Source organism: Ranitomeya imitator, chromosome 4 (genome assembly GCF_032444005.1).
Source record: "Ranitomeya imitator isolate aRanImi1 chromosome 4, aRanImi1.pri, whole genome shotgun sequence".
Classification (NCBI taxonomy): domain Eukaryota; kingdom Metazoa; phylum Chordata; class Amphibia; order Anura; family Dendrobatidae; genus Ranitomeya; species Ranitomeya imitator.
In genome coordinates, this window is record NC_091285.1 from 207,531,525 (window position 1) to 207,547,707 (window position 16,183).

Sequence of the window (16,183 nt, forward strand, 5' to 3'; positions counted from 1 at the left end):
GAACAGGCCTTTCCCGCTCCTCACGACGCTCCAGTGACCGCTCCATGCATTGCGATCTCGCGAGATGATGACGTATCGGTCTCGCGAGACTGCTACGTCCTCATCTCGCGAGACCACAATGCACTCTTGAGACCGGAGCGCACGAGGAGCGTCGGTAAACGCTTCCTGGATCCGGGGGCCAACAGAACGTGAGTATATAACTATTTTTTATTTTAATTCTTTTTTTTAACAGGGACATGATGCCCACATTGCTATATACTACGTGGGCTGTGCAATATATAGTACTACGTGGGCTGTGCAATATACTACATGGGCTGTGCAATATACTACGTGGGCTGTGCAATATACTACGTGGGCTGTGCAATATACTATGTGGGCTGTGCAATATACTACGTGGGCTGGGCAATATACTACGCGGGTTGTGCAATATACTACATGGGCTGTGCAATATGCTACGTGACTGTGCAATATACTACGTGGGCTGTGCAATATACTACGTGGGCTGTGCAATATACCACGTGAGCTGTGCAATATACTACGTGGGCTGTGCAATATACTACATGGGCTGGGCAATATACTACGCGGGCTGTGCAATATACTACGCGGGCTGTGCAATATACTGCGTGGGCTGTGCAATCTACTGCGTGGGCTGTGCAATATACTGCGTGGGATGTGCTATATACTGTGTGGGCTGTGCAATATACTATGTGGGCTGTGCAATATACAGCATGGGCTGTGCAATATACTGCGTGGGCTGTGCAATATACTGCATGGGCTGTGCAATATACTGTGTGGGCTGTGCAATATACTACGTGGGCTGTGCAATGTACTACGTGGGCTGTGCTATACACTACGTGGGCTGTGCTATACACTACGTGGCCTGTGTTGTACACTACGTGGCATGTGTTATACACTACGTGACCTGTGTTATACACTACGTGGCCTGTGTTATACACTATGTGGGCTGTGTTATATACTGCGTGCGTGGGCTGTTATATACTATGTGAGCTGTGTTATATGCTATTTGGGCTGTTATACACTCCATGGGCTGGGCTCTATACTGCGTGGCTGTGCTATATACTCCGTGGGCTGTGTTATATACTATGTGGCTGGGCTATATACTACGTGGCTCTGCTGTATACTCCATGGGCTGTGCTGTATACTCCGTGGGCTGTGCTATATACTACGTGGCTGTGCTATATACTACGTGGCTGTGCTATTTACTACGTGGGCTGTTATATACTACGACGTGGCTGTGCTATATACTACGTGGCCGGCCGCGAACATTCAGCAACAGGCGCAGTCCGCCAAATCCTGTGTATTCAATGTATTATTCTAAAGTCTTCATAAATAAACTACATACATATTCTAGAATACCCGATGCGTTAGAATCGGGCTATCATCTAGTGATAGTATAAATATCCTGGCAGAAAAAACGTTCCTCACCACTCGTCTATGGAGTAGTTCACATATCCGTGTATTTTTGCTAACCAAGTGGTCCGCACAAAAGTACAAAGACTTGTCCGATTTGGACGATTTGGATCAAAATCACTCATCAAAATCACCAATGCCAATCTATAGGCCAGGGAGCAAATTGGACAGCATTGGGATGCCATCCATGTGCTGTCTGTGACTGGCGATAGTCCTTCCAAAAGTTTAGGTAGAGATTTAGTAAATCAGTCCCATTGATTTTTATGTAGATGGTAAAGTAAGAAAGTGTCAGCGAATATTCCGTGTCATCTCTACTGCATGCACAGGATCGTCTCCTCATAGTGTCAGAGCCAAAGCAACTTAGTAATAATACCCCTTTGTCTAAAGCAGAAGCTAAAACCTCTCCTCCTCTCAGAGTGGACGGGCTCAGTGCAAGGAAAGGGAGAAGCCCCCGGTGTCACCACAGAGCAGCAGAGCTGGGAAAGTGGCGGTGACAGAGGAGAGGGGGCGGCGCTGCAGGGACGGAGCACTCAGCTCTGCTACTACATCGCTCAGTCTGGGGTCAGCCGCTGCTCAGGACGGACTGTACTACAGGAGACTACCACTACTCCTATCATCCTGGGGGACTGGCTGGGGATGGAGCAGCTTGTGGCATGAAGCCTGGATATTAACTTCTCTGCATCTAGAAAACTCTGCTGTTCTCCACTATGAAGTGCTTGGGGGTCGTCCTGCTCCTTGTGAATACTGGTAAATGGATCTATCTATCTATCTATCTATCTATCTATCTATCTATCTATCTATCTATCTATTCTCTATCTATCTATCTATCTATCTATCTATCTATCTATCTATCTATCTATCTATCTATCTATCTATCTATCCCATATCTATCTATCTATATCTATCTATCTATCTATTCTCTATCTATCTATCTATCCCATATCTATCTATCTATCTATCTATCTATCTATCTATCTATCTATCTATCTATCTATCTATTATCTATCTATCTATCTATCCCATATCTATCTATCTATCTATCTATCTATCTATCTATCTATCTATCTATCTATCTATCCCATATCTATCTATCCCATATCTATCTATCTATCTATCTATCTATCTATCTATCTATCTATCTATCTATCCCATAGCCATATATTTATCTATCTATCTATCTATCTATCTATCTATCTATCTATCTATCTATCTAATACTCATATCTATCTATCTATCTATCTATCCCATATCTATCTATCTATCTATCTATCTATCTATCTATCTATCTATCTATCCCATATCTATCTATCTATCCCATATCTATCTATCTATCCCATATCTATCTCCACTATGAAGTGCTTGGGGGTCGTCCTGCTCCTTGTGAATACTGGTAAATGGATCTATCTATCTATCTATCTATCTATCTATCTATCTATCTATCCCATATCTATCTATCTATATCTATCTATCTATCTATCTATCTATCTATCTATCTATCTATTCTCTATCTATCTATCTATCCCATATCTATCTATCTATCTATCTATCTATCTATCTATCTATCTATCTATCTATCCCATATCTATCTATCTATCTATCTATCTATCTATCTATTATCTATCTATCTATCCCATATCTATCTATCTATCTATCTATCTATCTATCTATCTATCTATCTATCTATCTATCCCATATCTATCTATCCCATATCTATCTATCTATCTATCTATCTATCTATCTATCTATCTATCTATCTATCTATCTATCTATCCCATAGCTATCTATTTATCTATCTATCTATCTATCTAATACTCATATCTATCTATCTATCTATCTATCTATCTATCCCATATCTATCTATCTATCTATCTATCTATCTATCTATCTATCTATCTATCTATCTATCTATCCCATATCTATCTATCAATCCCATATCTATCTATCTATCTATCTATCTATCTATCTATCTATCTATCTATCTATCTATCTATCTATCTATCTATCCCATATCTATCTATCTCATATCTATCTATCTATCCATCCCATATCTATCTATCTATCTATCTATCTATCTATCTATCTATCTATCTATCTATCCCATATCTATCTATCCCATATCTATCTATCTATCTATTATCTATCTATCTATCTATCCCATAGCTATCTATCTATCTATCTATCTATCTATCTATCTATCTATCTATCTATCTATCCCATAGCTAGCTATCTATCTATCTATCCCATAGCTATCTATCTATCTATCTATCTATCTATCTATCTATTATCTATCTATCTATCTATCTATCTATCTATCCCATATCTATCTATCTATCTATCTATCTATCTATCTATCCCATATCTATCTATCTATCTATCTATCTATCTATCTATCTATCTATCTATCTATCTATCTATCCCATATATCTCTCTCTCTCTCTATCTAATAGTAGTACCACTAGTGACAGGTTTATAGAGATGGTGATGTCTGTATCGCTCTGTACAGGTGCTCTGGATTGTAGCACTTTCTTCCATTGTTCCATAGACCCGTCATCACCTGCAGACAGCAGGTAATTACTAGTGTTGTGGTTACCCATGGCATACCCAGCACATGGCTCTCTGTCAACCATAGGACTCGATTCTTGATGGACAGCTCCCGCCTTCATACATGAGCAGTTTTGCAATTGAGAAGAAGCAATGAATTTTCTAACAATCCCCATCAGCCATCTAGCACACAGACTGCACTGGTTGTACTGGTTCTTATTAGTTTGCAGGTCACTGAATTAGTCTATGGAAGTACTTCTACTACCTATGATCAGCACAAAGCAAATGTTTGAGTTTTGTTTAGAAATAGTCTTCTACCTTATAGATTTTTAATGCAATCACTAAACTAAAGGGGTTTTCTAGTAGGATGAAGTTCTTTCCTTACCACTAGTGTAGTTTGTAGCTTCTAGACTGATAGAGGCACAACAGAATGGAGCACTATACATACATTAGAATAGTGTGATCGCTGCTCCATTCGTTCCCTGTGGGACTGCCAGAGAAAGCCAAGTTCCAGAAGCCGGACCCCTTCAAATTTGGAAGCTATCCCCTATCCTGTGTCCAGTGTCTCCTGTGTCCGGGAGATCATTTCTTCCTACTGTAACATCCCTTTACGTTTTGGCTATTCTATGAATTTGCTGTCGCCATGCCTTGGTGTTATGCACTCAATTCGCTTTATGATTGCTCAGAAATTTAGTGTAAATGCAGTCAGATCGATCTCGCAGATTTTTTAGGGTAGAACTAGTTCTCGTCTTCTGCATTTGTTGGATCATCCAAAAAGAAAACCTTTCTATCCCCTACAATGAAGCTGTCCTTCAGACATGTTTCGGATGGTATTTACACCGTGCAATTATTTTGATTGACAGACACGTTTTTATACACTTCAGATTCAGCAGGTGAAAAAGATTCAATCAGACAATTGGCCGCTTATTTAGACTGATATTGACTTCGTTGGACAGGAATGGACTAGGTATCTTTACGTAGGTATACAAGGAACCTTTAGGTCACTTTCACCCGGCAGTGTCCTGGACAGCATTTGTAAGCTAAAATCAGGAAAGGGTCTAAGGCTTTATTCACACATTAGTATTTTTGATCAGTATTTGTATGTCAGAACCTGGAGTGTCTACAAAATATAGAACAGGTGTCAATCTTCCAATTATAGTTTCTCTCTATAAGTTCCACTCCTGGTCTTGGCATACAAACACTGGTGTAAAATACTGATTCGCGAATAAGCCTCAAGACCCATACCAGGTGGAAGTGCTCCTTATTCTTCTCTTGTAGGTTGCACCCCTCATTTTGACTTACAAATATGGATGGGTCCTACTGACCAAAATGCTGCCATGTGAAAGTGGCCTGTGAGGGTATAGGGGAACTTAGAGCAGGTCCCTGATGAAACGGTGAAGTTGTAGGGTTCACAGACGCCAATGTTATCTCGTCACATATGTTCCTGACTCTAAAAATACTGACGTGTGAAGATTTATACGATGATTGTCTGATGTGCGTGGTTGCGTTTAGAAACATGGATTGCTTGACTGGTATGTATTGTGAAGCAAAGTATAGGACAATCCTTCCTCCAAGATATGTATGTTTCCAGTTTATTTCTGATTTAATTTTCTCATTTGTTTACATTCAGAGAAGTAGAGGGGGCAAAATAGCAAAAATTAAAAAACTTGAATACCTCCATAATGTCATTCTCCCATCCTCTAGTTGGCTTAGCTCTTGAGCTATTTCGTTTCTCCTTTGTCTAGTAATTTGAGGTGCCCTTGAGTCTTGTACATGCTCACACCACTCCTGATGATGAGTTGAAGTCTATGTAAGATTTTAGCAAGTGCACCCTTGCAATTATATAGACTATATGGTGTATTGTAAAAGGATCACCACTTGTGTACAAAATTCAGGGGCTCTACACACAAACTCCTCTAGTCTTTTTTTTAAAGATTTTCATTACTTACAATCTGTGTCACATTGAGGACATTTTTGACATATACCTCTAAATCGCATTTGATTTATTACAGTATTGCTTCATTGAGTAGCTGTGCTTGAAGTTCTGACTTCAAGAGGTTCCCTATAAAAGGACATTTGTGGCAAATCTGGATGTTCCCAGTGAAGTTAATGCCAGTAAAGAAAAAAACATATCTCAGTTTGTGGTAGATCAGGACACAGCTGACCGAGTGTACTTCGTTTTTTTCTGCTTCTCTCATAGATTTTAATAGGGAGCATACACTCTGACTTCTGTGATGGAAACCAACAATAGGCATCCCCTTTCTTGGAATTGGTGGGGGCCACTGACATTTGCTTCATTGGAAAATTCTTTGGAGGAAATTTGCTAAAAGGATTCCCATGTTCTATGCTGTGTCCCTTGTAGGGATTACTAGGGTCTGAGCAGATACATTTTGGATTTTTTTTTGTATTAACTGTACAGTATAAAGGTACAGTACAGACCAAAAGTTTGGACACACTTTCTCATTTAAAGATTTTTCTGTATTTTCATGACTATGAAAATTGTACATTCACACTGAAGGCATCAAAATTATGAATTAACACATGTGGAATTATATACTTAACAAAAAAGTGTGAAACAATTGAAATTATGTGTTATATTCTAAGGTTCTTCAAAGTAGCCACCTTTTGCTTTGATGACTGCTTTGCACACTCTTGGCGTTCTCTTGATGAGCTTCAAGAGGTAGTCACTGGGAATGGTCTTCCAACAATCTTGAAGGAATTCCCAGAGATGCTTAGCACTTGTTGGCCCTTTTGCCTTCACTCTGCAGTCCAGCTCACCCCAAACCATCTCGATTGGGTTCAGGTCTGGTGACTGTGGAGGCCAGGTCATCTGGTGTAGCACCCCATCACTCTCCTTCTTGGTCAGATAGCCCTTACACAGCCTGGAGGTGTGTTTGGGGTCATTGTCCTGTTGAAAAATAAATGATGGTCCAAATAAACGCAAACCGAATGGAATAGCATGCCGCTGCAAGAAGCTGGGGTAGCCATGCTGGTTCAGTATGCCTTCAATTTTGAATAAATCCCCAACAGTATCACCAGCAAAGCACCCCCACACCATCACACCTCCTCCATGCTTCACGGTGGGAACCAGGCATGTAGTGTCCATCTGTTCACCTTTTCTGTGTCGCACAAAGACACGGTGGTTGGGACCAAAGATCTCCAATTTGGACTCATTAGACCAAATCACAGATTTCCACTGGTCTAATGTCCATTCCTTGTGTTCTTTAGCCCAAACAAGTCTCTTCTGCTTGTTGCCTGTCCTTAGCAGTGGTTTCCTAGCAGCTATTTTACCATGGAGGCCTGCTGCACAAAGTCTCCTCTTAACAGTTGTTGTAGAGATGTGTCTGCTGCTAGCATTCTGTGTGGCATTGACCTGGTCTCTAATCTGAGCTGCTGTTAACCTGCGATTTCAGAGGCTGGTGACTCGGATAAACTTATCCTCAGAAGCAGAGGAGACTCTTGATCTTCCTTTCCTGGGGCGGTCCTCATGTGAGCCAGTTTCTTTGTAGTGCTTGATCGTTTTTGCCACTACACTTGGGGACACTTTCAAAGTTTTCCCAATTTTTTGGACTGATTGACCTTCATTTCTTAAAATAATGATGGCCACTCGTTTTTCTTTACTTAGCTGCTTTTTTCTTGCCATAATACAAATTCTAACAGTCTATTCAGTAGGACTATCTGCTGTGTATCCATCAGACTTCTGCACAACACAACTGATGGTCCCAACCCCATTTATAGAGCAAGAAATCCCACTTATTAAACGTGACAGGGCACACTTGTGAAGTGAAAATCATTCCCTGTGACTACCTCTTGAAGCTCATCAAGAGAATGCCAAGAGTGTGCAAAGCAGTCATCAAAGGAAAAGGTGGCTACTTTTTTGTTAAGTATAAAATTCCACATGTGTTAATTCATAGTTTTGATGCCTTTAGTGTGAATGTACAATTTTCATAGTCATGAAAATACAGAAAAATCTTTAAATGAGAAGGTGTGTCCAAACTTTTGGTCTGTACTGTATAACTGTAGTGGAGTACTGATGGGAAATCCACGCCCCATGCGCTGACATTGTATTGCTACATTATGAAGGAAGAATTCATTTCACATAGTAAATGACATCACCAGCAATTAAATATGAAGGGCAAAGTGAATTCTGCTTGGAAAAACCACTTTACTTGCTCATAATACTGTATCATGTATTATTCATGTAGTGCTACGATGTATGAAGTAGCGGTGAACATATTAAGTAAGGGCGGCGTTCACCTGTGCTCATGGCATGATGTCAAACATGTAATAGGACTACTCAGTATCTTTGCCTTGAAATAGTAAAATAATTTGCTTTGCTTATTTAGAGGCCATGTCCTAATTTACCTTTTTTATTTCTTATTATACAGAAGTATACAAATTAAATTAAGTCATGCTACGCAGCTGACAATATATGCTGTATAAAACTTCATAGTTTTATATACACATTACTTAAAGAACTTTTTTTTTAATTAGACCAGTAGCATTTATTCGTGGAGTGCTGAGGTTAAAGGGGTTTTCCATCTGAAAAATAATACCTTTAAAAAGGAATATAAATAGGTTATAAATATACTATTATTAGGGGGATTTCTCTTGGTTACAAATTCTGCAGAGCGCTAATCCCAGCTCAACGCAAGAAATTATTTCCTGTGTTTAGGCTAACTGACAATTCAAGTTAATTGCTAAACCAGCCCCTATTTTCTGCCACAACCTCTTTAGACATGTAGATAAGGAAGGGGCTGGTTAAGCTATTAAAATGAGATGTTAGCCAGCCTCCTTTACACACAGCTTTGATGATGTGCTGACACAAAAAATACTTTACTATGTCAAGTACAGAACTGGAGGGGCAGCCGCAGATCCCAGGATCATGGCTGACAGCTTTGAAAATAAAAGTATATTGTGACGGATCGTTCAGGGGGAGGGGTGTGTCAAGTTCACTCACCTCTGGGGAAGGGAGAGAATGACCCAGCAGGGATCGGCTCTCTCACGCCACCACTTACCCCAGGTCAGTCAGGGAACTGCACCGAGGGCAAATAGTCACCGGAGAGGCTTCCCTTATAGATACCAGTTATTGGGGAGCTCCCAGTGAGGGGGGATACATATCACCAGTCCAGGCTGGGGATATATATGTAAACCTCCTGGCCGTCACTGTCAGAGTTCCTCACTAACACAGTACGGTATGCTGCCACCAGTTCCTCGTTAGATATAAGCCACGTCCGACAACACATGCCAGTCCTCTTTTGGGCACAGGACATCCACCTCCGCTTCATCTCAGGGCACAAGACTGTCCACATCCAACTCTTTCGGGCACAGGACATCCTCTTCCGGTACACCCCCGGGCACAGGAATGTCCACATCCGAGACCAGTTACCATGGATGACTTGCATCGCTGTGTACGCTGTGGGTGCCAGGCTATTCAGCTGCCATAGCTGCTGGCTCTGCTGGCCTGTGATGCTTCACACACACAGCCAGCACTCTGCAGGCCTCTGCTGTGCACACCAGCACACACCAGACTGACGCTGACGTTGCACCTGACATCTGACACACCCATACCCCTTACAGCAGGGTTTTTAACAAACAAATCTTTGACTGCCATGCACACTTATGGACTTCATCCGTCTCCATGCACAGCCTGGGGAGAACACACAATAGAGACCCCTACCTGTGACACGAGTCACTGCCTCACAGTATATATATATATATATACACAAGAACAATATACAAGTATACAGTCAGAAGTGTAGTACAAGGGTAGGATACAGATAGATTACAATTACCGTGTTATGTAGCATGTGACTACAGGGAGGTGCTGATGAATCACAGGTCCAAATCTTTGTTACGTAATTCTCTGGCCGTGTCAGCTAATGGGCCTCCTGTTAGTAGAAAAAACTCAGTCCACAATCAGGAGCTGCCTATTATCCCCTAGGCTGCTCACACCCACACGCTGGGCCAACATCTGGGCTGAGCAGCCTCTCTCCTCCCATATCTGAGAGCATGGTTTTCTGTCCAGAACCATGGATGCCCATAACTTTCTGCCCGAAGCTTCAAATGGGATGGCGGCGCCACTGGGTTCTGCTGGATTTTATCTGTGCAGGGAGACCAAATACGGCTACCGTATTTCATTTCTTGTAACTATGCTTTATAACTCAATAACGCCGAGTTATAGAGGTGGCTGCATGGTATGGGCTTGTGGGGAAAGGAATGCAGATTCCGATTATGTGGTCTGCTAGGTTCAGATATATTGCATTCTTTTATTATAGGACATTTTCTTCAATATCTCAGAGCCTTGTGCTGTTGAGCCAGGGATCTGCAGTGCCAATATGTCTGCGCTTCAGCCTGAGTCCAAAAGAAGAAGCCAGTTGGCTGGTAACTGCACAAGAGTTCACATCCATGTGCTAATTGCTGGACTTGGTGCTGAGGGACACAGGGTCTATGCCTTTTGCCCCCCCCCCCTCTGGAGAGAGTTTCAAAGACCTTTTTGCTCGAGCTAATTAAAAAAAGCCTGTCCAAGGAAGTGCCTTCACTGGATAATGATGTCCCATTGTTTGATGTGTATTTGACTTCCCTTTTGGCCTGGGGGAATGCCAAAGATGGGGGCTGAGTATGAGAGGAAGTATTTTGGGCCAAACTGTATCTGATAGGGAATTTCATCAGATATCAAAATGATACCAATTAGATATCATTTTCCCATATCTCACATATATTAATAAACTTTTTTTATTTATATTCTAAACATATCTAAAAGTTCTAGGTTAATTTTTTCTGCAAATGGACAACCCTTTTAAAGAATGCAGCTGTCAAAATGAAAGAAACATTCCTTAAAAAGGGCTATCCACTCGGTAAAATAGAAAAATAGATAACAACCTTAGTAATGCTTAGTTTCCAATCTACTGTGCCATCGCTTCCCAAGTTCCCACTGGTTGTTCAATCCTCGCTTCTAGTAAGGGCATTTGGAAATGGACAAGTGGCTACTGCAGTCAATCATTGACTGCAGCAGTAACTTCAGTATTGCCCGTCACAAGCAGGGGCGTAACAACTGTGGTCACAGCGGTTGCTGCTGCGACCAGGCCAGCTCGGCTTGTGGGGGGCCCGCCAATGGGGCCCGAGGACACACATTTAGCCCTTACTTCAGTTGGACATGCGTCTTCGGATGCACATTCAGCTGAAGTGTATTGTAGTGTACAGACCAATCAGGTCCGTGCACCACAATACACGCTGTCGGCCAATCAGAGGCCAGCAGCTGACGTTGGTGTGCATGTGAGGGGGGGCGTATGGCAATGATGTTGTGTTCTCATCGCATGCCGAAGTCAGTTGCCGGCCTCAGAAGGGGATGCCGCCTGGCTTGGGAGTGTTGGGAAGGTGAGCAGGAAAATTTATTTTTTCCCCTGTGTATTGAACAACAGCGGGACCGTATACCAGGATGGGGGCCATATACCAGGATGGGGGCAATATACAAGATTGCGGCCATATACAGTGGGGGATAAAATTGTGCAAGTTCTCCCACTTAAAAAGATGTAAGCAATACTACAGTGGTGACTTTTTCTATCGGTGAGAACAGGTCAATAGCCTTAGTAGTATAATGTCAAGCTTCTCACTTGTTCTCACCACCTCTACCCTGGTTACCCCCTTAACAGCTATGAACTTCGTAAGGTGGGTGCCTGCTCAATTTACAGCTGATATGACCATGGCATAAAAAATGTGGACAGTGTCTAACCGCAGTAGCCTATGGCTGTTATATTTGCGAAGTCTATATGTCATGCTGTGACAATTACACATCAGCACACAGCAGCCCACAGTGGCAGGGAAAAATAAATAATAATAATAATAATAATAATAAATACAGTACAAATAAAACATGTTTATATAATTACTATTGATAAAAAAGTGATACATTACCTTTAAGGCAGGGCTGAATTCAGGAGTAACTGACTTAGAATGCTAAATTGCTATATCTATTGATATATACACTGCTCAAAAAAATAAAGGGAACACCAAAATTCCTCATCCTAGATATCACTGAATGAAATATTCCAGGTGTAAATCTTTATTCATTACATAGTGGAATGTGTTGAGAACAATAAAACATAAAAATGATCAATGTGAATCACAACTAATATCCCACGGAGGTCTGGAGTTGGAATGATGCTCAAAATCAAAGTGGAAAAATGGAGATACAGGCTGATCCAACTTCAGTGGAAGTGCCTCAAGACAAGGAAATAATGCCCAGTAGTGTGTGTGGCCTCTGTTGTGAATTCTGTGGCAGAGTTCACTCCTGTGGTCACAAGTGGTACTTCGGCTGATTCTCTCTGGGAGCTTCCGTTTGTGGAGGAAAGTGGTACTGCAGCTTCTGAGTTTCCTTCCTCAGGTGATCTGGTGAGGTCGTTAGCTGCTTCTCTACTTAACTCCACCTGATGCTTTGATCCATGCTTCCTGTCAATGTTCCAGTGTTGGACTTGTGTTTCTCTGGATCATTCCTGTGGCCTGCTGCTCTGCATAGCTAAGTGCTTCTTTGCTATTTGTTGCTATTTTTTCTGTCCAGCTTGTCTATTTGTTTTGCTGGAAGCTCTGGGACGCAAAGGGTGTACCTCCGTGCCGTTAGTTCGGTACGGAGGGTCTTTTTGCCCCCTTTGCGTGGTTTTCTTTAGGGTTTTGTGTAGACCGCAAAGTTATCTTTCCTATCCTCGTTCTGTCTAGAATATCGGGCCTCACTTTGCTGAATCTATTTCATCCCTACGTTTGTCTTTTCATCTTACTCACAGTCATTATATGTGGGGGGCTGCCTTTTCCTTTGGGGTATTTCTCTGAGGCAAGGTAGGCTTATTTTTCTACCTTCAGGCTAGTTAGTTTCTCAGGCTGTGCCGAGTTGCATAGGGAGCGTTAGCCGCAATCCACAGCTGCCTCTAGTTGTGTTTGGAGAGGATCAGGAATTGCGGTCTACAGAGTTTCCACGTCTCAGAGCTCGTTCTATTATTTTGGGTTATTGTCAGATCACTGTATGTGCTCTGATCGCTATGTACATTTTGTTACTGAATTGCCTATCATAACAGTACAGGAAGCCAAAAGTACTAATGATTCTCAATAGAGGGAAAAAAGAAGTTCTGAGACCATTTTTTTTCCTTTGCACTGTGATTTGTCTTTTTTTCCCCCTAGACATTTGGGTGGTTCAGGACACAGGTGTTACAATGGACATTAAAGGTCTGTCTTCATGTGTAGATCAGCTCACGGCAAGAGTTCAAGATATTCAAAATTTTGTGGTTCAGAATTCTTTGTTAGAACCGAGAATTCCTATTCCAGATTTGTTTTTTGGAGATAGAACTAAATTTCTGAGTTTCAAGAATAATTGTAAACTGTTTCTGGCTTTGAAACCTCGTTCCTCTGGTGACCCAGCGCAACAGGTTAGGATCGTCATTTCTTTTTTGCGTGGCGACCCTCAGGACTGGGCATTTTCTCTTGCGTCAGGAGATCCTGCATTGAGTGATATCAATGCGTTTTTCCTGGCGCTTGGATTGCTGTACGATGAGCCTAATTCAGTAGATCAGGCAGAAAAAAATTTGCTGGCTCTTTGTCAGGCTCAGGATGAGATAGAGCTATATTGCCAGAAATTTAGAAAATGGTCCGTGCTCACTCAATGGAATGAATCTGCGCTTGCAGCCATTTTCAGAAAGGGTCTCTCTGAAGCCATTAAGGATGTCATGGTGGGATTTCCTATGCCCGCTGGTTTGAATGAGTCTATGTCTTTGGCCATTCAGATCGGTCGACGCTTGCGTGAGCGTAAATCTGTGTACCATTTGGCGGTATTACCTGAGATTAAACCTGAGCCTATGCAGTGCGATAGGACTATGACCAGAGTTGAACGGCAAGAACACAGACGTCTGAATGGGCTGTGTTTCTACTGTGGTGATTCCACTCATGCTATCTCTGATTGTCCTAAGCGCACTAAGCGGTTCGCTAGGTCTGCCGCCATTGGTACTGTACAGTCAAAATTTCTTCTGTCCGTTACCTTGATATGCTCCTTGTCGTCGTATTCTGTCATGGCGTTTGTGGATTCAGGCGCTGCCCTGAATTTGATGGACTTGGATTATGCTAAACGTTGTGGGTTTTTATTGGAGCCCTTGCAGTGTCCTATTCCATTGAGAGGAATTGATGCTACACCTTTGGCCAAGAATAAGCCTCAATACTGGACCCAGCTGACCATGTGCATGGCTCCTGCACATCAGGAGGTTATTCGCTTTCTGGTGTTGCATAATCTGCATGATGTGGTCGTGTTGGGGTTGCCATGGCTACAAGCCCATAATCCAGTATTGGATTGGAATTCCATGTTGGTGTCCAGCTGGGGTTGTCAGGGGGTACATGGTGATGTTCCATTTCTGTCAATTTCGTCATCCACCCCTTCTGAGGTTCCAGAGTTCTTGTCTGATTACCGGGATGTATTTGATGAGCCCAAGTCCGATGCCCTGCCTCCGCATAGGGATTGTGATTGTGCTATCAATTTGATTCCTGGTAGTAAATTCCCAAAAGGTCGACTGTTTAATTTATCCGTGCCTGAGCACACCGCTATGCTCAGTTATGTGAAGGAATCCCTGGAGAAGGGGCATATTCGCCCGTCATCGTCGCCATTGGGAGCAGGGTTCTTTTTTGTGGCCAAGAAGGATGGTTCGCTGAGACCGTGTATAGATTACCGCCTTCTTAATAAGATCACTGTTAAATTTCAGTACCCCTTGCCATTGTTATCTGATTTGTTTTCTCGTATTAAGGGGGCTAGTTGGTTCACTAAGATAGATCTTCGTGGTGCGTATAATCTGGTGAGAATCAGGCAAGGCGATGAATGGAAAACTGCATTTAATACGCCCGAGGGTTATTTTGAGTATCTAGTGATGCCGTTCGGACTTGCCAATGCTCCATCAGTGTTTCAATCCTTTATGCATGACATCTTCCGTGAGTACCTGGATAAATTCCTGATTGTGTACTTGGATGACATTTTGATCTTCTCGGATGATTGGGAGTCTCATGTGAAGCAGGTCAGAACGGTTTTTCAGGTCCTGCATGCTAATTCTTTGTTTGTGAAGGGATCAAAGTGTCTCTTTGGTGTGCAGAAGGTTTCGTTTTTGGGGTTCATCTTTTCCCCTTCTACTATCGAGATGGATCCGGTTAAGGTCCAAGCCATCCATGATTGGACTCAGCCGACATCTCTGAAAAGTCTGCAAAAGTTCCTGGGCTTTGCTAATTTTTATCGTCGCTTCATCTGCAATTTTTCTAGTGTTGCCAAACCATTGACCGATTTGACCAAGAAGGGTGCTGATTTGGTCAATTGGTCTTCTGCTGCTGTGAAAGCTTTTCAAGAGTTGAAGCGTCGTTTTTCTTCTGCCCCTGTGTTGTGTCTACCAGATGTTTCTCTTCCGTTCCAGGTCGAGGTTGATGCTTCTGAGATTGGAGCAGGGGCTGTTTTGTCACAGAGAGGTTCTGGTTGCTCAGTGATGAAACCATGCGCTTTCTTTTCCAGGAAGTTTTCGCCTGCTGAGCGAAATTATGATGTGGGCAACCGAGAGTTGCTGGCCATGAAGTGGGCATTCGAGGAGTGGCGTCATTGGCTTGAAGGAGCTAAGCATCGCGTGGTGGTATTGACTGATCATAAGAACTTGACTTATCTCGAGTCTGCAAAGCGCTTGAATCCTAGACAAGCTCGTTGGTCGCTGTTTTTTGCCCGTTTTGACTTTGATTTCGTACCTTCCGGGCTCTAAAAATGTGAAGGCGGATGCTCTGTCTAGGAGTTTTGTGCCCGACTCTCCGGGTTTATCTGAGCCGGCGGGTATCCTCAAGGAAGGAGTAATTGTGTCTGCCATCTCCCCTGATTTGCGGCGGGTGCTGCAAAAATTTCAGGCTAATAAACCTGATCGTTGCCCAGCGGAGAAACTGTTTGTCCCTGATAGGTGGACGAATAGAGTTATCTCTGAACTTCATTGTTCGGTGTTGGCTGGTCATCCTGGAATCTTTGGTACCAGAGAGTTAGTGGCTAGATCCTTTTGGTGGCCCTCTCTGTCTCGGGATGTGCGTACTTTTGTGCAGTCCTGTGGGATTTGTGCTCGGGCTAAGCCCTGCTGTTCTCGTGCCAGTGGGTTGCTTTTGCCCTTGCCGGTCCCGAAGAGGCCTTGGACACATATCTCTATGGATTTTATTTCTGACCTTCCCGTTTCTC

The 16,183-nt window shown here is 42.6% G+C and overlaps 1 protein-coding gene across 4 annotated transcripts in view; it reads left to right on the plus strand.

The window, feature by feature from the left end:
- Positions 1 to 1,915: 1,915 nt before the first annotated feature.
- Positions 1,916 to 16,183, plus strand: part of LOC138675796 (GDNF family receptor alpha-4-like) — a 119,376-nt gene continuing 105,108 nt past the window's right edge. The window contains exon 1 of one of the 4 annotated variants that reach the window (XM_069764335.1): positions 1,916 to 2,178. In XM_069764335.1, coding sequence (XP_069620436.1) covers positions 2,139 to 2,178 — 40 coding nt within the window. In that variant the 5' untranslated portion in view covers positions 1,916 to 2,138. Of the gene's footprint in view, positions 2,179 to 2,779; positions 2,822 to 16,183 lie in introns of those variants that run through there. The other 3 variants (XM_069764334.1, XM_069764332.1, XM_069764333.1) reach the window with 3 other exon arrangements.